The following is a 21808-nucleotide window of genomic DNA, read 5'->3' as shown; positions in this document are numbered from 1 at the left end:
ACAGCATGGTTTGAATTGCTAAAATAAGCAAAATAATGTTTTTTTTTCAAAGCGAGCATGCAATTATCAATGTTTTTTGTGGTGTTTACATAATATATAGTTATTGGAAGATTAAGATGTCGTTTTTAATTAATTGGGTCTATACGTGTTTCTCGATCTGCATTGTTGCACAATGTACTCTTCCTCGTCTTAGTATCATCGGAATAATTCGTAATATTATGACTTCTCAATTCACTTGCTATCTTCATATCTTTCCTTTTTTGGTAATTCTCAATTTCAATTCTCAAAGACATAGATATTGTACATGAATCTAGATCTTATGTCAGCATGACCATCCTCCTCGTCACAGTACTTTCGGAGATCTCGATTTTAGTATTATTTTTGTAGAGAAAAACATATTTATTGGTAGTCCTTAAAATAAATTCTGTATTTATAATGTGTAAGGTATATGTGTGCACCAACTCAGTCTTCCACATCACAGCTGCCACTAACCATGCCTTGCTAATCCTCGTTACAGTCCCCAACTAACCCACTTCACTCTACCTTGTCACAGTTCCTAACTACCCACATCACAACTTTAGTCTTCCTCATTGCAGTCTCCAGTAACCCAACCTCACTCTTCCTTGTCACAGTCCACCATCACTAATCCCTTCCTATCTAGCAGACGCAAAAAAAGAAGAAATACTTGATGGACCCGATGTTGTGTAGCTGAAGAATGGATATTGATAACAAATTACATGGTATCAGGTATATTATCAGAAACAAAGACAGAAATACAGGTGGTGGGAGGTAGAGCATAACAAAACCCTTGAAATTTTGTGAAAAACATTAGTTATGCGACAGTTAAGGTGAATAGGTTCAGTGCAACAAAACCCTTAACATTCAGGGAACAAACTTTAGTTGAGTCAACTGTGTCTGTCATCATGGGACTTTCACTGATAAGACACATTTTCATGCACACTCATCATGACATTTACATGTATGTTGACTCCAACAAAGCACTGAATGTAGGCCAAGGCGTGTCCACACTCAACAATACTTGCCACATGTACCGCCCTTCCCCTTAACCGTCCTCCCTAGCCACTTAGAACATGAAAATGCTATCTGTGATGACATCATGCGTGAAATCAGGCAACACATCACCTGCAACCTTCTCAATGACCTCACTGGTAAGTACCAGCCATGGGGAAATATTTTCGACTGTTTCTGAAAATATAGCTCAGATGCAATATACTCTGTCTTTTATGAAGATCTGAAAACATTTATTGAGCATTGCAATTGTTGGGGAACTGCAGATGGTTGTTTTTGCACACAACACTTGACAATTTAGATGCAATATAGGAGAAGTCTGCAAGCTTTGGATCTCCAGAGGTTTCACATTATAGCTTCCACTAGCCCTACCCAGCATTTACAGGTAAAGTGTATTGGATTATTTGGATATTTTCTTTATTGTAACCTATTAGGCCCTCAAATCATGTCTAACTCTGCCCTAAATGATGTTCCTATCCCTAGGTATCAGTGGTGTACTGCCTATCTAGGGTGAGGGGACAGAGAGAGGCCGATCCTATTTATAAACTGCAAGGTACAAAATCCAGAACACACAATATGTATCCAGATTGCAAGTTCTAGCAGGACAAATCTTTTATTTTAATTTTCCTGCTCTGTTGAATTTAGTCTTAAAATTTCTAAAACAGTGGACAAAACAGTACACATAGTGTTAACATGGGTTTTCCAATTAGTGCTTGGAAATCCCTTCTTATCTCTGGCCAACCGGTTTCAGTGGCTTTTGTGTGTGTTACAAATTTCTTCAGGACCTTCAATGCTCATGTTTTCAAAGAGGACTGGTGCGTCTGCTCCAGAAATATATCTGTGTTATCCTTTCCCACATCCTCGGGACATCTGTTACCTGTGGGGAGACAGGGGTGGTTATGAGATGACAGAGCAATGGATGATGTTTACTTAGTCATTTAACACGCTGTATATTGATTAGTGGGTTTAATGGGTTGTATGCGAGCAGAACGCATATGCTTACCTGATTCAATGGCACAGCTCGTGCCTTATTCAGTGGGGAGCAGAGTGGACTCAGGGATTTCCAAAGTGCTGGTTTACCCTAGGCATAATCATGAATTCATATGTCAGGGCATGTTTGGAGAGTAATCAAGTACATTTTTTCTATGGCGGTCTACGCCATTACATAGGATTATTTTCCTTTAAGCAGGAGGACACTAAGAGCAGCGGGACGCTTGCTCTTGGTCTCCCGGTGCTCATTCATTCACCTTACCTCTACGACTCGGGAGATCCATTATGCTTCCTCTGTGGATCGCTGCCGTGCTTGAGTGTTGCATCTTCTTTCAGGTCTGTGCAGTGTGTGAGCCATTAATGAGTAAGCCTAGACACTGAGACACACATGTGCAGTGATTCCGATAACAATTGTTGCTGAGGAGGTCATCTTGGAGTGTGGTCTCCTACGTGCAATCTTAATTGATCAGATGTTACAGATCAATATGTTACTTGCATTTTCCTCTGTCATATCAGCCGCCCCGCTGCGGCAGACTAGAGGAGAATTCTAGTTATTTTAAAAGGCCAATTTGGCAAAAAGACAACTCGCACACATTTTCATATAGTGGGATGCAAGGTGACTTCCTTCAAATCCTCTGAGATACCATTTTGGAGTAGCTGCATATGGCGGTATATGTTTTTTTATATCTGATGCTGGGGGCTTGATCTTGCTGTTTTCATTGTAACCACTAGTGTTGCTACATCTTGTATTCACAAGACGCCTTCCCCAATCTACTGTTACGCTTTTACACTGGGTCTGCAAGCTGGATGCAACACAATTGGGGTCAAAAGGAGACAAAATGCTCCAATGGCTACATCTTGGAATTCAGGAACAAGCCCAATGTATTGCACAGAGGTGTGGTTGGTTAGAACGTGCTTGAAGAAAATCATTGTAGATTTGGCCAGTAGTTTTTAAAAAATGTGGTGGAGAGTGGGGTGCCCTTGTACCCAAAATGTCAGTTATATCTCTCATGAGTCATTGGTGAACTCAAGGCTTTTCATTTCTAAATATCTGCCATCTTGAAAATTGTGATTCAGATCTAGATGACATTTTTGTAAAGGAAGTGATAGGTTAGTTTTGATTCTGGGGAGCATGTGGGCACATTAACCTGGGAGGATTTGTGAAGAATTGGGGGCTGAGGATAGTGTAGCATTTTTCTGAGATCTAGATAAGAATCTCAATTTGTTTCACGTGGCACAAGAAAGAGCAATTCCTTCGCAAATATAAAATTCTAGCTGTACCGCCCAGTGTTGGCTGGATCTGTAGATGACATGCATGTGGGGGTCTGCTATAGCCTTGTGTATGGTTTTATTGTTATAACTTCCTATTTTTTTAAAATCACAAAATCAGCACTCTCCCAAAATCACCAATATATTGATAGCACCAGGCTGGAAAACACTCCACTCCAGTGCAGGGCGAATGGGTGGGGTTGGTCACATTTCACTATCACCAGTACACCCCACACTGGTATGCTGACCTCCAGCCAACATTTCAGCCCACCAACTGTTGTGGGTCTGGAGCCAACAATAACAAAATCGTCAATCTCCGACATCGCCTATACTGAAAGCACAGGGCCGGACCCAACCCTGTGCAGAGCGAATGGGTGCTGTTGGTACATTTTCACTATGACCAGTACACCCCAGATTGGTATGCCGAACTTGGACCAAATTTTCTGCCCACCAACTGCTGTGGGGCTGGAGTAAATCCCCAACATACAAACACACTATCACAAATATATATATATATATATATATATATATATATATATATATATATATATATATAGATTTAAATGTTGCAAGCACAGTAAATGCCGGTTAGGGGAAGAGGAGAATTATAAGTTAATTTAGGAAACATATGATTAAAAAACTGGGATTTCTTCCTAAATTTACCTAAAATGTATGGGAGGATGCAACTAGGGGGATATTGTTGTTTGGGTGTGTTGGATTACCTTTAAAAGCTTTAAGTAGGTTAATAGGTTAACAACTGAAAACAAGTGTGAAACAGAAGCTCGATTTTCTCCACAAGTCACCAGGGAGGATCTAATACCCGCCTCCCTTGCCTCATCACTGTGCCCCATCAGTAATCTGTTGCATTATGCAACATATCAATACCTCCCTCTTCCTCCTTCCAATACCCTAATGGTAATTGGTTACTTATCCCTCACATTCCACTTCCTTGTTTCACTACCCCATTAGTAATACTACCTTTACTGCCACTTCCATCTCTCTTATCCAAGTATCCTATAAGAAATTCATTACATTACCCCAACCTCCATCTTCGGCGTCATTATCTCAATAGCAATCTGATACATTACCCAACTCTGATGTTCTGTGTCCTAGTACCCCAATAGTAATCTGTTGTGTTACACCCACATCCCTCTTCCATGCCCCTGTACCTTATTACCCCACTCCCTCTTCCCTGCCCCAGTGTCCTATAGTAAACTGCTGCCTTACCCCCACCACCACCTTCCTTGTCCGAGTACCCCAATAGTAATCCATTGCATCACTCCCACATCCCTCTTCCTTATCCCAGTACCCCAATAGTAATCTCTTGCATTTCTCCCACATCTCTCTTCCTCGTACCAGCCCACCAATAGTAGTCTGTTAGATTACTCCACATCCCTCCTTCTTGTCACAGTACCCCAAAAATGTGTTGCATTACTCCACACCCCTCTTCGTCATCACAGTACTACATTAGTAATCTGTTGTACTACCCCCACACCCATCTTCCTCATCCAAGTACCCCATTCCCCCACCTCCCTCTTCCTTGTCCCAATACCCCCAAAAGCAATCTGTTGTATTACCCTAACATCCCAGCTTCTTTGTCCCAGCACCCCAGGAGTAATCTGTTGCATTACCTGCTCCTCCCTTTTCCCCATCCCTGTACCCTATATTTATCTGTTGCATTACCCACACATCCCTCTTCCTCATCCCAGTACTGCAATAATAATCTGTCTCCTTCTCGTCTCAGTACCCCAAAAGTAATCAGTTGAATTACCCCCTCATCCCTCTTACTCATCTGAGTACCCCAATAGTAAACAGTTGCATTGCTCCACCTCCCTATTGCTTGCCACAGTACTGCAATAGTAATCTGTTAGATTACCCCCACATCCCTCCTTCCATGTCCAGTACCCCAATACAAATTTGTTGCATTACCCCCACATCCCTCTTCCTTGTCCCAGTACCCCAATAGTAATCAGTTGCATTGCTCCACCTCCCTATTGCTTTCCCCAGTACCCCATTAGTAATCCTACCTTCACCACCACATCCTTCTTCTTCATCCCAGTGCCCCAATAGTAATCCATTGCATTACCCCCACATCCATCCTCCTTATTCTAGTACCCCAATACTGATTTTTTAGTTTGCGCTCACACCCATTTTCCTCATGCCTGTACCCTAAAAGTAACTTGTTGCATTGTGCCCTCTCCCTGTTCCTTGCCCCAGTACCGCATTGGTAATTGTGCATTACCCCCACATCCTTTTTCCATTTCCATTACCTCAATACTAATTTGTTGCATTACCCAGAAATCCCTCTTCCTGGTCCATTACCCCAATAGTAATCCATTTCATTGCCTCACTGCCACATTCCTCTCCCCGGTACCACATTAGGAATCCCACCTTTACCACCACCACCCTCTAACTACTAAGAGAATGTTTTACTTTTATAGGCAATACTCTGTGACGTATGATGTGATGTAATTTGTGATATCATTGGTGTGCTGTAGTCTCCAGTGATGCCATCAATGATCTGACCTGTGATGTCAAAGTTATGTCACCTGTGATGTCATTGGTGTGCTAACGAGCTGTGTAATTGGGGGACCCAGAGTTCAGAGTCAAATATTATCAGTATGTTTTCAAAGGTACGCAGTATGGACTTTTCCCTTGTTACATGTTTGTGGCCCACAACCCATGGCCTTCGTTTGCAATATTTGCTGTTTTACCATCCATTTTGAAAAGAGTTGTTTGTGACCCCAACCCCCATTTTTTGTCTCAAGATTTGACCCTGAACATTTCTGGCAACAATTTCCTGAACATTTCTCATGAAATTACCGCAGAATTCTTATGAGAATGCTTCACGTCATATCCTGCTTTTGGAGCATCACCCAATTATATTTTCCCAACTGAGTCATTATTACATCTGGGAAAAATAAGCTCGATTTTTGATTATTCCAACGTTACCTCTTGTAAAATTGTGAAAGTACTGAAAAATAATAGCCAAACAAATAAATGCGACACGAAAACATAAGCAGTGCAGTGTTATTTAGTTGTTTTTGGAGTTGGGTTACCTTAAAAGCGTTCGCCTTGATTGTTTTGCTTTTGATCTTGTTATTGTTTGCATTGAATGATGTCAGGTTAGCAGGTAATGCTGGGAGCTTGGCCAGTTTGTTGTCGGCAAGAGACAGCTGCTCTAGGAACTTGAGATTTGCGAATGCGCCATCTTCTATTTCTGTGATCTCATTTCCAGTTAGATCGATTCTTCTTAAGGAAGCTATGACGAGAAGAATGAGAAATTACTCTTCTGTGTGTACACGGTTTATAATTATATAAATGTATACGTTCATTTGGGTGAGTATTTCTCAGAAATAGATTGGAACAATGATCTACCATGACATTTGTTATGACATTTTCAAATTATGACCTCATTTAAGGAGCATTTAGTTGAGATATCTTTGGCAGTGCTGCATTCCCTTATGTAATAAACCATGAATTTAAAACCTTTTTCCATGTATCAGTGCGGCCTGAAACATTGTAAGAGGTTATATTCAGAACATATGTACCCTTTAACAACCTTTCCAATTCTGCACCACCAGCAGACAAAAACTCTCAATCTCTCTCTCTCTCTCTCTCTCTCTCTCCAATCAACAACCAGAGTTTACTCAATTTAAGGTATAAACATAGCTGCTAAGAGTAACTGATGCTTGTTTTCATTTTTGGGCATGAATAACATACTTTGAGAAAATAGCCACGTAACATAAAAGTTGAACTGACGAGAGCAGCCCGCTGTATGTGTCCCCAGGAAAACACCTGAACGCCTTTTCAACTACAAACTCTTCAATGGACTCTGTTTTTTAGTTGAAATAAATCTACTGAATTTGTTTTAGTCTAGACTTAGACTTAAACAAATTTAGTAGATTTAACTAAATCCTGTCCAAAATTACAATTTTTCAATTAATTTATGGTAGAGGAATACACTACTGCACAATCGGGGCATATGTATGTAAAAGGTTTTGTTATATTTTTGGGTTTTATATCATAGTCAACTGTCGTTTGCATGGTCTCTTGCTTGGCTCTATGGAATCTGAAGAAGGTGGATTCTGTGTTTGGTTGGTGTGGACAGGGACCAAAATAACTGATAAATTTCCTGCTGTGTTGTTGTGTGCAGTTCAGAATTAGCGAGGGTGCATGGTTGTCTTTCTAGTTGGTTTGTGTTGTGTTGTGAGCACTTGAGCTGTCTCTATCCAGATGGGGGGCCTGTGTGCCCATAGAGTGAGAGTACAGTGATAGGATTGTTTTACATAAATTGGTGGGAGAGATGTAGAGTTCAGATATTCTGATGTGTGTTGGGAGCGGGTGGTCAATTGATGTGTGAGACTGGCTTAATTAGTATCTATATTGAGAGTTGAAAAGCGGAATTTGATTGTGTCAGTGGGGGAGCAGACCATGTAAACCCCATGGGTATTTGGAGTATATCACATAGCAGTGGCAAGGTCCTGGAAGTGGTGCATCTCAGTGCCAAGTCATTGTGAGAGAATAGTGGAGCGTCATAGAGTAGGCTCTGGTGACCCTGGTAATGGATAGTGTGTAACACCTGGGAATTAACTACAGCGGTGAAAACAATGTGGTAAAGCATCCAGGAGCAGACACCAATGAGGACCAAGTTACAGTGAGTCAATAAGCTATGTGGATTTCCTGGGGGTATACAGCTTTGGGGATGAATCACAGTAGAGTGAAATAACACCGTAAGACATCCAGGAATAGACAACCCCAGTGGACATCCCAGGAGAAAATGTTAGTGTTGTGAAATAGCAGTGCAGAATTACTATGAGCAGATGACATTAGGGACATCAGTGAGTCGAGTCACTGCGGGCATATGAGGTGGTCGACAATTGCAGTGTAAACAAAATGACGGTCTAGAAAGTAGGTCAAAGTGAGATACCTAAGCATTAACAGGGGTGGAGGACTTGGCTGCACAACTATGGTGGAAGCATCTTGTTGCCCAGCAGCCTAGGTGCTATTACGTCATTGGTTTGTCTACTGCAATAATGGTGGCACCTTATCATGAAGTCCAGATGGAGTAACACAGTTTTAGTAGTGGGGTTACAGAGTTTATTACAATCCATCCTGACAATATTAGTAAAGAAGTGTAAAGGGTAACCTTTGTGGTCAAATTAGTTTTTTGGTCCACCACAAGTCTCCCTCTGGGTCGCTAGCTGTCAAGCTGGTCTCGTGGTCCTCAGTTTCAGGAATGCTATACGTTTCATCCAGCACCAACAGTGAACCAATAGAATCGGCTTTTCCCTCCGCCTGCATAGGTTTATCCTAATCGGGCATTGGTGGATTCCAGGTCTCCTAAGATCCAAAAGGTCATCTCCCTGAACATTTGTGATAATAGATTTGCTGTTTAGAAACTCTACTTAACCCCTCAAAAGATGCATTATTACTCAAATATATATGGCTGTCTACACATGGCTATCATAGAACACTTGGGAAGGGAAAACGCTGCAGCTTCCCATGTAATAAGTGTAGGCATTGTAATGCAGAGGAACATATTGTTAACTGATATTATGTGAATGATTTTTGAGCAGGCATTGCTCCACTCATGTGCTTTCTTCTAGAATCTCGCAGGTGTATTTGCAGTAAATATTGTAAAGGTTTATGAACTGACTTTATATGAAATCACAATGTATCACCCTGAACGACATTTGGAACTTGGATTCACATACATCATCAACCTTTTCAAGAAATACACAGCTCAAACGGTCCTGTGGTGAAGTTCAACTAATTTACTGATTTAGAGAAATTTCCGACCTAAAAAGACTGGTGAGCAAATGCCTTGAACTATGGAATGCACTGCCCCTGAACTTAAGACTAGCACCCAACCGCTTATAACTTCAGAAACGCCATAAAAACATTGAACCTATTTACAAGCAGTAAGGAAGTGGTTGGAATTCTGTTACCACCACTTTTTTGTTTGTCGAGGAATTACTGTCATTTTGACCACACCATGCTTTTTCGAGTTTGACCTTAAAGTAGAGGATTTACCACTAGCATGATGCTGAAGATGAATTCTCCACTTTAAGACCGAATATCGGCAGATTTACCCCACAGAAAAAACACTCACTGTAAGTCTGCCAAAAACCGTGTGGAGATCTGTGGACTCCAAAAATGTGGCTGTACCCCACCCTAGCAACACTAGTGATACCATGGTAAGCCCACGGGACAGAGTAGTGGTAATGGTAAATGATGTATTGCTGATTTGCTGACAAAATCGTGATGAGGCCCTTTGTCTCTAGTAACGTTATTCCTCTTCTTCAGCCAATTCCTTTCTAGGGGATTTTCTTCAAGAACCATTTAGGCACTGGACTTAAGATAAATAATTGTTAATAGAAACATTTCGTTTATTTATTTAATGTGATTTAGTCTAAGCAACTTAAACTTTACACATATCAAACAAATACTTAAAATACAAAAGGAACAAACAATGTCTGGACATACATCATATCATAAATACTAAAACAACACTAAAATAAACCTTTCAATAGCGAGGCAAACTCATCACAGAAAGAAAAGAAAATGTTTTAAACAAAAAGCAAAATACCTGTTCCCTATCCAAGTTTGCATGATGCACTAGCACTGAACATTAATGTGGGAGTATCCCTATAGAAACATTTCAAAGCATGTGGCAGGGCTAAAATGCACCATCCGCTTCAGTTTATTTAATGCATGTAACTTCTACAAATGGACTTTTGGATCCCCGTAGTTATCTTCTGCCTCTCCTCCTGTGTCTCTTACTTCCAGCTGATTTGATTATTCTCTTTTGATCACAATGCTCTGAAACATCTTATTTGCATGTGAGCTACAAAATACCAAATAAATAAAAAATGTATAAAGTTACACCACATAATCCAAATATTTAATATTTAATAATTGTAGCAGTAAGTGGATCTAAATGTAGGAATAAGTAGTCAAATGCAGGATTGCTCTGTCGTGACTGGCACACGACACTAGCCAGTGCAATGACAAGAGCAGATAAAATCAAACTTTAAATAGGGTCATGTTATTTACACACCTCATCTTACTATATATGATGGGCAAAGGGATCTCTGAGAGGAAACTTCCACAGAAAAAGAAAGTGTGGGGGGGACTGTGTTGAACTGTAACATACAAATATGATCCATCAGCCGAAATTCCTAATGTTTATGCCAACTACTATATGTTCTTTAGGGCAGAAGAGGACAGACACCCGGAGCAATTTTGCAGTTAAGAGACATGGTTCTTCTGGGTAGATAGCCAAGCACCTGGTGTCCGGGTCTATGAAGGAATAGCTGCACAGGGAGAACTTCCTGCTTGGTATGCATTACCCAGCCACTCACCATGTGTCTTTCCTGGCTAGTAGGGTAATTTAAGGCCACCTCATTAGTGTTTAGTAAAAGGTGTTAGCCCACACAGAATCTTCAATGGAGAGTCTGCAAGATCAAAAGAAATCTGAGTCCTGCCACATCCTACCGGATGGAAAGTCTAGGCAGTGTGGCATAGAACATCACATCCATTTACATACTTTGACTTACTTTTAAAATGTATCTTATTCAAAGGGAGAAGTGTTCATGCAAAGAAAATAGTGCACATTTGTCTGGGCCACTGATACATGATCTGGGAAAATAGTACAACATGTTCACTGCATATCCTTTAGAAGATGGATTAAATTACTTTAAAGTTTAATTATCTACTGGGGATTAGGGTAAAGTATTGCACTTTCCAGATTGTACAAATGCATTAATAACCCCTTTTGCAATTTTGACATTTTTAGCAGGCAACTATCCTCACATCCTCTAGCAATCATTAAGTGGATCAGAACTATGGCAGGTGATAATTTGTTTAAGCCTCTAGTTTGACTGATCACACAACCAAACGTCTTTGTGCCTCCCGGAGTTGTGGGGTGCCCAGCATGCTACCATCTGAATGGTTGGTTTTATAAGAGCACCAGTGCATCAGCATAGCAACACTGCTTTAATACTACCTGGAAATATTGGCTTTTGTGTTATTAGGAAAAGTTAAATTTTTTATTATTTCAACGTAACATCTTGTAAAATTGCGAAAGTACTGAAAAGAACAGAAGCAAAGAAGCAAGGATGATTGCATAGAACACGACCCAGGGCATGGAACTGACTTTTCATCTTGAAGAACAAGCCCACTAAGAAAAGGCTGTCTTAATTCCAGGCATGGGAACGATAACACCAGAGTCTGAAGCAATATTTTGAAAGTTGGTACCAACAAAAACCTTCCTGCTGTAGCCCTAAGTGTAGACATGGAAAAGGGTGTTCCACAACATCAGCAGTAGCATCCATATTGCAGTTCTGACTAAGATGTGGTTCTCCTTAGACTTCAGCATTTCACTGATGCACCTACATGAGGATACCCAAACACAAGTAGCAGTGAATGGACACTTGTCTGACATCTTTGGAATTCATTGTGGAATGAAGCAGGCTGTATGCTCTCACCAATCCGGTACAACATTTTTATTGAATCTTTGATCTTGTCTCTTAGTCAAGGGAGTCAGGATAAACTACAAAGAATACAGGACTTTTTTATGTGAATGTATCTATTTCTGCCACTATGCATCTGATTGACTCCTTTAGACTGATGCCTGGATGAAAAATCAATTAGTCCAAGTCTCACATATGCTCACTGTCCTAAGCCATCATGCAATTTGTTTTTCAAGAATGCCCGTTAACCTGGGCGGGTGGAAGTCTCTCCTTCCTGGGATAACCTTCAACAGAAAGTATCAGTGAATTTCTATTTTCACGCCAACACTTTGCAGACCCTCTTTTTGGTTCTGTGGTGCAAGTTTAAGCTTCTCAGAAAGCTATTTTTGCCTAAACCTATTTACATTTTGAGCGGCATATGGAACAAGGTCAGTTCCTCCTACTACATCAAAATTGAGAAAGAAGAAAGAAGAAACTTCTCTGGCATTATAGAAAGACTATATTCTAACTAAAACAGATCCATGTGCCAGGAAGGACGGGGGACTTTGAAGTTGCTCAGATGAAGTCCTATACCATTGCAGCTCTATCCTGATGCCAACCTGCAAACTCTTCTAAAGATGAAATTAGTGTGGCTGGATTATCCAGTAAAGTGTTCCTACTGGGCAGAAAAGAAGGCCCCTGAGGGACTCTCTATGATAAGTGCATCAATGACTGGAAGAAAGAACTGGGATGAAACAACCCCAGGGAGCTCTAGGGCAAGATTTTCTCAGGCAAGATTTTCTCAGCCAAACTAAAAGTATCCGCCGACCTAATGAGGAGGCTGCAACCACAATAAATCTGGTCTAGATCCTATGAGTTATCCTGGAAAATTAGTAGATTCAACTTCTGCAGACCGGACCAGTGCTGGAGAAGTGAACTCTGTAACCCATATTCTAGTCTAATGCCCTGTAATATGTCCTTCTGTGTAGCGATAAACCTGAACGCATCCTTTCTGTGAAGTGATAAACCAGAAGGCATCAATGTGGCAACAGGTTACGTGGCAAGCATGCATGCTCCAACAATCCTCTTTAATATGCTACCCTCAACCCCTAGCACTCAGGGGCTCAAGATGCTGTGAATAACAAAGGCACTAATGGTTGGAAAAAGAATTCTAAGACATGGGAAGAAGAGCAATTTACAAATTGAGGATTGGCTAATTGAAATGTCGGACTGGCTGTCCTAGAGCGAGTTACCCTGAAACCTAGTGGATTTGAGAACCAATCAAATGCACATTCGTGAAATACTAAGCGATGTAGGAGGGATTGTCTAACTCCTACTCCATGCCTCCGAAATTGTACCCACATTATGGAGAAGGTCCTGACAATCTGGTGTTGTAACTTCTCATATATGCTGAATTGCTCCAAATGGAAAATGCACCACTGATAGTACACTTGTCTCACAGTATTCTACTTGTTTTTTGCTTCGTTGCTGTCCTGTAAGTTTCTCTCCTAATCTATTAATACGTAAAAAAAACACGATAAAGACACTTTAGAGAAAAAAATAGGTCTTCCGCTTTATACAAACTAAAATCTTTGCTGAACTCCAACAGCATTTAAAATGCGTTTTACATTTACTTTTACTGTTAAGCGACTGAAGCAGCTTTTTAACTGTCCCATGTTCTGTTTGTACTGCTAACAGCCCAAAATGGTACGTACCTTACAAGAATCTTTGCTATTCGTTGATAAGTGATCCAATTCTAGTTTCTACTCCTATGTGTCTGCTTACCTACGTTCTTCTTTTGAAGTATAGTACATCTAATTATTTTGACAGTCTTAATTTTGAATTCATATGAGTTAATGGGCCTGATTCACAGACGCGTTCTTCAATGGTGCAGTCCTACAGGAAAACGCTCTGTGAATCAGGACCTTTGTGTTGTTAACTTTGCCGCCTCTTCACGTTTGAAGATAAGCGAGTGCTTCTTAGTGTATTCCTAAAGGGAGCTTGGGTGACAGGCTCTAGAGTCGCTGGTTTTTCTTTGTGCTCTTCCTTTACTCCAACTCTCTACAAGTGCTGAGGTAGAACCTCACAGTGTCCCATGATGGTGATATGAGTTAATACATGGCTATGGGAAAGAAGATGTTTTAACTACTCATATATACTGAATTTCTCCAATGCACCACTAGTTTTACTTTTATTGTCTTACCCTAGTCTGTGGGCTTTCTGCTTGGTTGCTGTCCATCTCGTACCGTGGGTTGCCACTGAGGTGCCACAAGAGCCAGAGACCATTCATGCAATACCTTTATTAGTGACATTACTGAAGGACAAAAAGGGAAGGTACACTTTTCTGAAAGCACTTGAGGAGTGAGATAGATAAGGAGGAATTCAAGAAAGATAAAAGATATTCAGAAAAGTGACAACTCAAATTGCATACAAGTGGGTACCCATCATGGTGTCCCCCAGGGGTCTAACCTCTCTCTCTGGCTGTTCAACCAGTACCTGGCACTCCTTGCCCACCTCATCGCCGCTCTCTGCCCCAACTTTCAGTGCTATGCGGATGACACCCAGCTCATTCTCAGGCTACCCTCAGCCTCCTCCTCTCCTTCCCTCATCTCTGACTGTCTGTCTGCTATCCAGGAGTGGTGTGCCGCCAATTACCTCTGCCTTAATGCCAGTAAGACTGAGATTCTCCTCATTGGCACACCCGCTCCCTCCTTCCCTGCAGCTCTCTGGCCGGCCTCTCTTGGCCCTCTTCCTGCTCCCACCTGCAAGGCTAAAAACCTTGGGATCATCTTCGACTCCACACTCTCCTTCTCTCCTCACATCTCTGACGTCTCTAAGAAGTCACACTACCAACTGCACCTCCTCTGAGGTATTCTTCCTTTCCTCTCCTTCCCCCAGCAGCTCACTGTTTCCAGAGCTCTGGTTCTCTCTAGGCTGGACTATTTCAACAGCCTCTTTCTAAATCTGCCTGCTTCTACTCTCTGCCCTCTGCACGTTATCTAGAACAGGACTACGGAACATGTCTTTGTCCTCAAGCCCAGGGATCGTATCTCTCCAGGACTAAAATCTCTGCACTGGCTCCCAGTGGCTGCAAGGATTAAGTTCAAAACCCTCTGCATCATCCACAAGGCCTTCTGGGGCCTGGGGCCTCAATACCTCCAACTCTCTCTTCCTAAATATCTCCCTTCTCGAGCTCTATGCTCATCCGCCTCCAACTCCCTCAGGGTCAGTCGCTTCTCCAAGCAAAGAGTTGATGGGAGATCTCTTTCCTCGGCTGGGGCCTCCCTCTGGAACAGCCTCCCTGCCTCCCTTAAACTGGAGGAGAACTATCTCCGGTTCTGAAAGCTCCTCAAAACCTTCCTCTTTGCTTCTGCTTTTTCTTCTCCCCTCCTCTGCTGACCTCCTAGTTGTAATTGGAACTGCACTGGCTACCTGGACACCCTCTGATCTCGGGACCAGGTCCTTCCCCGCCAGCATTTCACACCTGCACTGCCCACCTTGCAACCCTTGCACTTGGGGACTGTCTCTGTATCCCTACAGTCCCCCTCCCAGCCCTTGACACCTGATACCTGCACTTACCATGCACTTGCCACATGCTGGCCGCTACTTACTTATTGTTATAATCTTTGCCATGTACTGCACTGTCCCTGTTCCCTTCCCACGCACTTGCGCGATCTGAATGACACCTGGCCTACTAGGATCATTGTCTGTCCTCCCTTTGTTCCCCTCCCTTGCCTCGTCGCTTTGAAACACTTGTGTATAGGCGCGTTATAAATGCCATATCATATCATATCATCAGAAAGTGAGAGGTTTTGCTTGATCTATGCTGTTGTATCCCGTTTTGGGTTACATTTACAGAAGGATGAATGGTACAAAAAAAAATAGCCAGCTGTTTCCACGGTTCATGAGCTGTGGTCAGTAATTTCAACATAAAGATCAGTAGTTAGGGTTGGGAGGAATTTGACTATCCAGCACGGTGGATGTATGCTCCCTGGGCCTTTTTGGGAATTTTAAATGAAATTGAATGATGGTAGATTAACCTCTGGAAAATGTGTGGGGCTAATCCGCACACATTTTCCTATGCTCACCGCACAACATACGCATAGACCCGTGTACTCTGGGGGGACATAGCCTTCAGGCGTAGTACCCCCTGTCATATTTAGTTGGGATCTGACAGGTGGAGTACACAATGCATCTTCAGAAGGGGGAAGTCCAAACCTTCCCACTGCCATGGCAAGCCTGATTAACTATCAAAGGCTCCATATATCCACCATTTTGTTGAGCCCTGTAGCTGGTGGCAGCTTTGCATACCATTAACAGGTTAATTCTAACAGGCTAACATGGGGCCTGGCTGCAGAGGCTAAAAAAGGAGACAGGAACCCCCTTTCATATGGACTGGGTCAACCTGATGCCAGCTCCAGCTCTCAGTATCGATTGACAGTGAAATGTCATGTCAGCATTGGACCCTGGCTGAAGGTACAGTCTGCATACATCTTCCAGCAGTGAAGAAAGGCCACGACCTCCAAGAGGGAAGCAAGATCCCTCCCCTAAACATCTCCCAGGGAACAGAGGGTGATATCAAATCCAGAGGAACCTCCATCGGTTCTACGTTCTTTCATCGCCAGGCATTTTTACGATTGCCTTTCTAACGAGTACATAATTACGAAAAGGATCATCACATTTTTTGGGGGGGTTTCCATGCCAACTGCCCTCCCCCACCTATTTCTAACTAGTCCTGACCCCCCAACTACTTATCTGACATTTCCCACCCCCCAAACATTCTGATGAGTGTTTTGTTTCCATAATTCTATACTCGTAAAAATGCAGTCGTAAAAATGACTGGCGATGAAAGGACGGTTTACGCCTCCAGCAGCTCCAGAACTGGTATCCAGCCAGCACACAGCATGCCCTGCTAGCCTCTGCAGCAAGCCTCTTAGGTAGGAAGGGCCAGAGTGTGTCTGACCCCGAGACCAAGGACAAGGCAGCTGCCTGCAACACACTTCTCAGCTTTGGTCTGTCCGCCTTGACACAAGCCCAGTGAAGAAGCTGGGAGTAGTGCATTAACAAGCATATACCGACATCCACTTAAAGGACATTTTCGAGCCAGTCAAGCCCCTTGAGCTGCAACCGACTGCAACGCTGACTGTTGTTATGCTTCTGTCACTTAAAGCCATCTGAGACATCTCGACCAGTGCTTCAGAACCACCGACCAGCACTTAGACAACGATTCCTGACCCCAGGCCACTGTGTAGGCCTGCTTGCAGCTGTTGGGTCAGCCTCCCTCGCCGAACTAGTTGCTGCCTAATAACTGCAGCTGACCCCGTCTTGAACTCTTTTGCAGAAGCTGCAAAGCACCCTGCAACCGACTTAACCCCGTCGAGCACCAAGAACATCTATAGCACAAGGTACATTGTGGTTCTGTCTCCCTGGTCCTTCTCCGAAGGCCCCTAGAGACATTTTTTATGACCCATTGCTCCCTTTGTGCTGAAACCAAGTATCCTTGACCTGTTGTGATTATTTGCTTTACTGACTATCCCCTTGTCCATTTTCCTTCCTTGAAACTGTCTGTCCTCTGAAATCCTTTACAGTGTGGGTTGTATTTCGTAGTGTTGCTAGAACTGTGCATTGTGATAATAATAAAGTAGATATTTGTATAAAACCTTGACTGGACAGTCTCTTTTATCATTGGGTAATAATAGTATTTTTGCTGTGTTGCAACTAACAAACGATCCACAACCTTTCGGAGATAAGCCTGCTGCTCTGTCCACGTTGCCAAAATTAGACAAGGAGTTTTATCATTTGTTTTATTTCCAATCTGTACGGATCCCTTCTGGTGTACTAGAGGTGTGGGAATGATTGATGGTTTAGGAACCGATATTCATCCCTGGACCACTGGTGCCCCTGAGGTTGATGCATCACAATGGTGGCAGGCGTTCGGACCTAGTTGGAGCTATGGGCGCAGCTCTGTTACCCAATGATAAACGTACTGTTGCAGGCAATGTTTAGACACTGCAAGGTAATTGAAAGAATGTCCTGCGCATCCTATGTCAAGAGAGGGGACTTCCCCACAGCACTAAGATTAATAAACCTGAGATGATGACCAGCCTCCAAGCTTGGGTAGAAGCGAGGGTGGCTGGGGAGAATAAAAGAGGACGGGGTAGTCTCTGTGTACCAGAATGAAGAAGACCTTCTAAAAGGGGTACTGGAAGATGACGAGGAAGACAGCATGAGCAGTGTTTCTCGCCAACCATCTCTCCAGGGACCAAGCATGGTTTCTTAACACTCTAGAGCAGAGTTCTTCAAACATTTTAGGCCTGGGCCCCCAAAGCATGTGGCAAGCCGGGCCCCCCAGAAAATGCCAAATGGACAGTGAGCCCTAAAGAATGACAAATGGACAGTAAGTCTAAATGGCTATGGACTTTCGTGTGCGGTCACTGCACCCTACTCCCAGTATAGTCACATGGCTCCCGTCCACCCTGCTCCCACCACAGTCCCTGGCTCCCCCACCCTGCTCCCAGCACAGTCCCAGGGCCAGTGGTGGTTAGTGAATTCTTTACCTACCTTGTGGGGACTATGTGTGGAAACCAGCCTTGTGGGGACTAACCTTTCCCAATGTTCTGGAAATGGGTTAATAGTAGAAATATAGTCAGAAAAAATTCATAATACAGGATCCAACTTCAAATTTGCAAAAATATTTATTTTTTGTCGCGTGTTTGGTACCATCTTTGTGAGGACTTACTACATTATTCTTATTTGGGATGGAATGCATAATAAACAAATGGCAAAATGCTTACTTTACAGTGCTTAGTATACAATATACAATTATATTTTTATATACGAGTAGCTTCCTGAATTCTAGGCACCACAACAGACGGATTATAATGGTTCTGCATTTGCAAGAAGTTTAATTTGCATGTGAAACATAAAAGCACTAATATAAACACTAAATAACTTCCAGGAAAGAGAGCTGTAGCACAGGCGATAACATAATTGACCCAGGATTACACTTTTAATAAATTACATAAATAAGAATAAAGCAATGACAGTATGTATATGTATCTGTCCTCTACCTATAGAACTGTACGCTCGTGTTCTTCATGTATTCGAATGCATGTTTATGTCCTTAAGTGCGGATGGCATGTGTGCTTCATGTCTAACACAGCTAAGTTGTGGTGTCTCTAACGACATCAGTAACTTGGCCTCTTGGCGTTTTAGACAATACTGTCAATTGTCTTTGGTTGCAGCCTGGGCTCCTCATCCACTCTGGGATAGACTTGTACCGCACCTGGCCTGTAGGGCTGGCTGAGGGAGTACCTCTCAACTTACCTGTCAATCATTGAAGCACTAGTAATTGGTCCAAAATAGTATGGATGATCACAGTATCTCCTGGCCTTCTTCCGTGTCATGTATCTTATAGGAGAGGGAGGAGGTGGATAACTTCCCCATACCTCTTTACAAGGATACTTTGCAAGGCCAAGCACAACGAAAATCCTCATGGCAGAAAGCATGGGCGATAAGAGATGCTGGGCTAATTGTGTAGGGGGGGGTAGTGGCATGCCCCATCTCCTTGCACCTGCGTCTGGGCTTATGGGCTGCTAAATGAACCAAATGTTCCAGACATGGCACAAGCATGCCAACCAATTATAGTAGTTCATATAATTAAGGAGCGTATAGTATGAAGACCAATGTGAAACTGTGTATCTAATGTTTCTGAAGATTACATGTTTGAGAGGTAGGCATATGTTTTCCACCTGATAATGGACAGCCAATCACAATTGTAGATCCTATAGAAAAGATACTTAGATGTTCCTCTTAGCCAATCCCGAACCTTGATAGATTTTTCAGTATTGCCACATAGTATGAAGTCACCTCTGACATATATTTGGTATATAAACTATGTTTGTGTAAAGATCACTTAGAGACCAAGCGTCCGTCTGTTGATGTTCGTTGTAAACTCCCTGTTTAAGATAATTGTTAATAAAACAGTACTTTACCATCTTCCTAAATTGGTTTGGTTATTTGGACTTGGAATTATTCTGTATGATCCCATCCATTCCATAGGCACGTTCCTAAACGTCCCTAAACTCAAGTGGTAGCAGAGGATGGTTTAAAGATCCAAACTAGTTCTGCTCTTGAGTTTTGAAGGATCAGGCATCCTCCGCCATTAGCTGGAAGATCCCAGAGTTTCCTGTGGGGAGCGGCCGATAGAAATAAACCTGCAAGAAGAACCGAGGCGGTGGGCAGGTCCACCTTTGAAGTAATCCCTGCTCAGTTTCCACAGGCGGTGTGTGGATGGAAGGCAAAGTGGTTGGATTGAAGGAAGAGTTGATACCGTAGGCCTCAAGTCGATTAACAAATGGTAAGTAGACTAAGGGGAATGGCAATATAAAAGGCCAGGATTGTAATAATTTTGAGTAACAGGCCATCTTGTGAAGATAAGAGAGACCGCCTAGGAGTCCTAATTCAAAGGAACTAGAAGGAGACATTTCAAATTCCAATGGGAGTAGAAATAGAGAACACACAGGTAAGGACCGTGTAAGGTGATTTCTCAAACCCTGTACAGGGTGAGGTAAAGGCGAGAGAAGAGTACCCCTTAATTATAAATGAGAAATAAAGAGAGGGAAGGTGATCACATTGTTTATAATGTGTAATGGGTGACTAGTCTGAATGTTGTTTGTTGAATAAAATATCGAGGAGGGATAGAATTGTGAAGAGTTGAAAAAGTATCAGTGATTAAAGATAAAGTGTAGCAAAACGATTGGCGCCAATCAAAAGAATAGATAGGTAATTGAAATAAGAGGATTGACAAGCAGTTAAAAGGTTTATTTAACAATCTGGTAAGTATTGACAGTCAATTGAGACTTGTCATTATGGAGGACATTCCTCTCATGCACCTAGGCAAGACACTGCCAAAACATGTGCCCCAGCTCAAACAGTACAGTGCAGAATGGGTAAAGGGTACAGCAGATAAAATGTTTATGCCATGGCCACAAGGGGGATCATTGTCAAAAGTGGTATTGCAACACATGGCCACATAGCTGTTCGCCGTGTACACAGGGAAGAGATTAGAGAAAAGATGAGCAATTTTAGAACTTTGGAATATGTACCAAGCGGAAAAAGAACATCCTCCACATGAGGACTGGATGCTTAATCACCATAAGGGTGACGGTGTTAAGCCCTCAGATCTCCTTACCTTGCCTTAAACAAAGAGGTTTGATATGGAAGAGAAAGGAGTGTATCCTTTAAGGGAATTGAAAGCAGCGATGGGATATAGTAATCCGATATATGAACCTCCCGCTTACAGTAGTGACAATAGTCTGGAAGAGAATAAAAGAAAGGTAGATATTTGTACATTCATACAAGACAAAGAAGAATGAAGCGAGAGGTCGAATTTGTCGACAGATATAGACAGAGAAATCAAGAGATGTAAAGGAGAAAGTGACAAGGCTGACGAGGTAACACTCGTACAAAACCAATGGATGGGAGGACAGATATTACTCAAGATAGATGGGAAAAGCATCGAGGAAGTTAGGCAAAGAGAACAAAAGGACAAACAAGAGAGTAAGGATAAGGAACGAGAGAGGAGATTAAAGGAGGATGAGCAAATAAGGAAAAGTAGGGATCAACGAGAACAGATATATAGGGAGGAACATGAGAAAGATGAAAAACTGGCAGAGGAACAAAGAAAGTCTGACAATAGACAAAGAGCGATAGAAGAGAGGGGCAGAGAGGAAAGAAAGAGAGAAGAGGAAGAAGCACAGGGTGAGGGATAAAATATTACAGCAACAAAGGGAAGAAGAAGAAAGAAGGGAAGGAGGAATGAGGGAAGAACAATGGCAGGAGGAAGAAAGAGTTAGAAGAGATGCGAGAAAGCGAAGGGAAGTAAATCAAGAAATAGAACAAAACAGAAGGCAGCAAGGTTTGGATACCGGTCTTATTCCTAAAGAACAAATGAGGCTGAGCCCAGAAATACGATGGGAGAAAGAGATATATTCTCCCAATAAATGAGAAGACACTAGAAACACCTAGAGCAATGCTAGACGAAGAAAGGTATGATGTGGAAG

General features: G+C 42.4%; 1 protein-coding gene across 1 annotated transcript in view; it reads right to left on the bottom strand.

The window, feature by feature from the left end:
* OGN (osteoglycin) overlaps positions 1-21808 on the bottom strand; it is a 232361-nt gene that overhangs the window by 103477 nt on the left and 107076 nt on the right. Inside the window, exon 5 of the mRNA XM_069643872.1 lies at positions 6348-6550. Within this exon, the coding sequence (XP_069499973.1) occupies positions 6348-6550 (203 nt within the window). The remainder of the gene's footprint in view (positions 1-6347; positions 6551-21808) is intronic.

The sequence above is a fragment of the Ambystoma mexicanum genome, chromosome 2p (genome assembly GCF_040938575.1).
Source record: "Ambystoma mexicanum isolate Mex_15411 chromosome 2p, UKY_AmexF1_1, whole genome shotgun sequence".
Classification (NCBI taxonomy): Eukaryota; Metazoa; Chordata; class Amphibia; order Caudata; family Ambystomatidae; genus Ambystoma; species Ambystoma mexicanum.
This window is presented reverse-complemented; position numbering and strand designations above follow the sequence as displayed.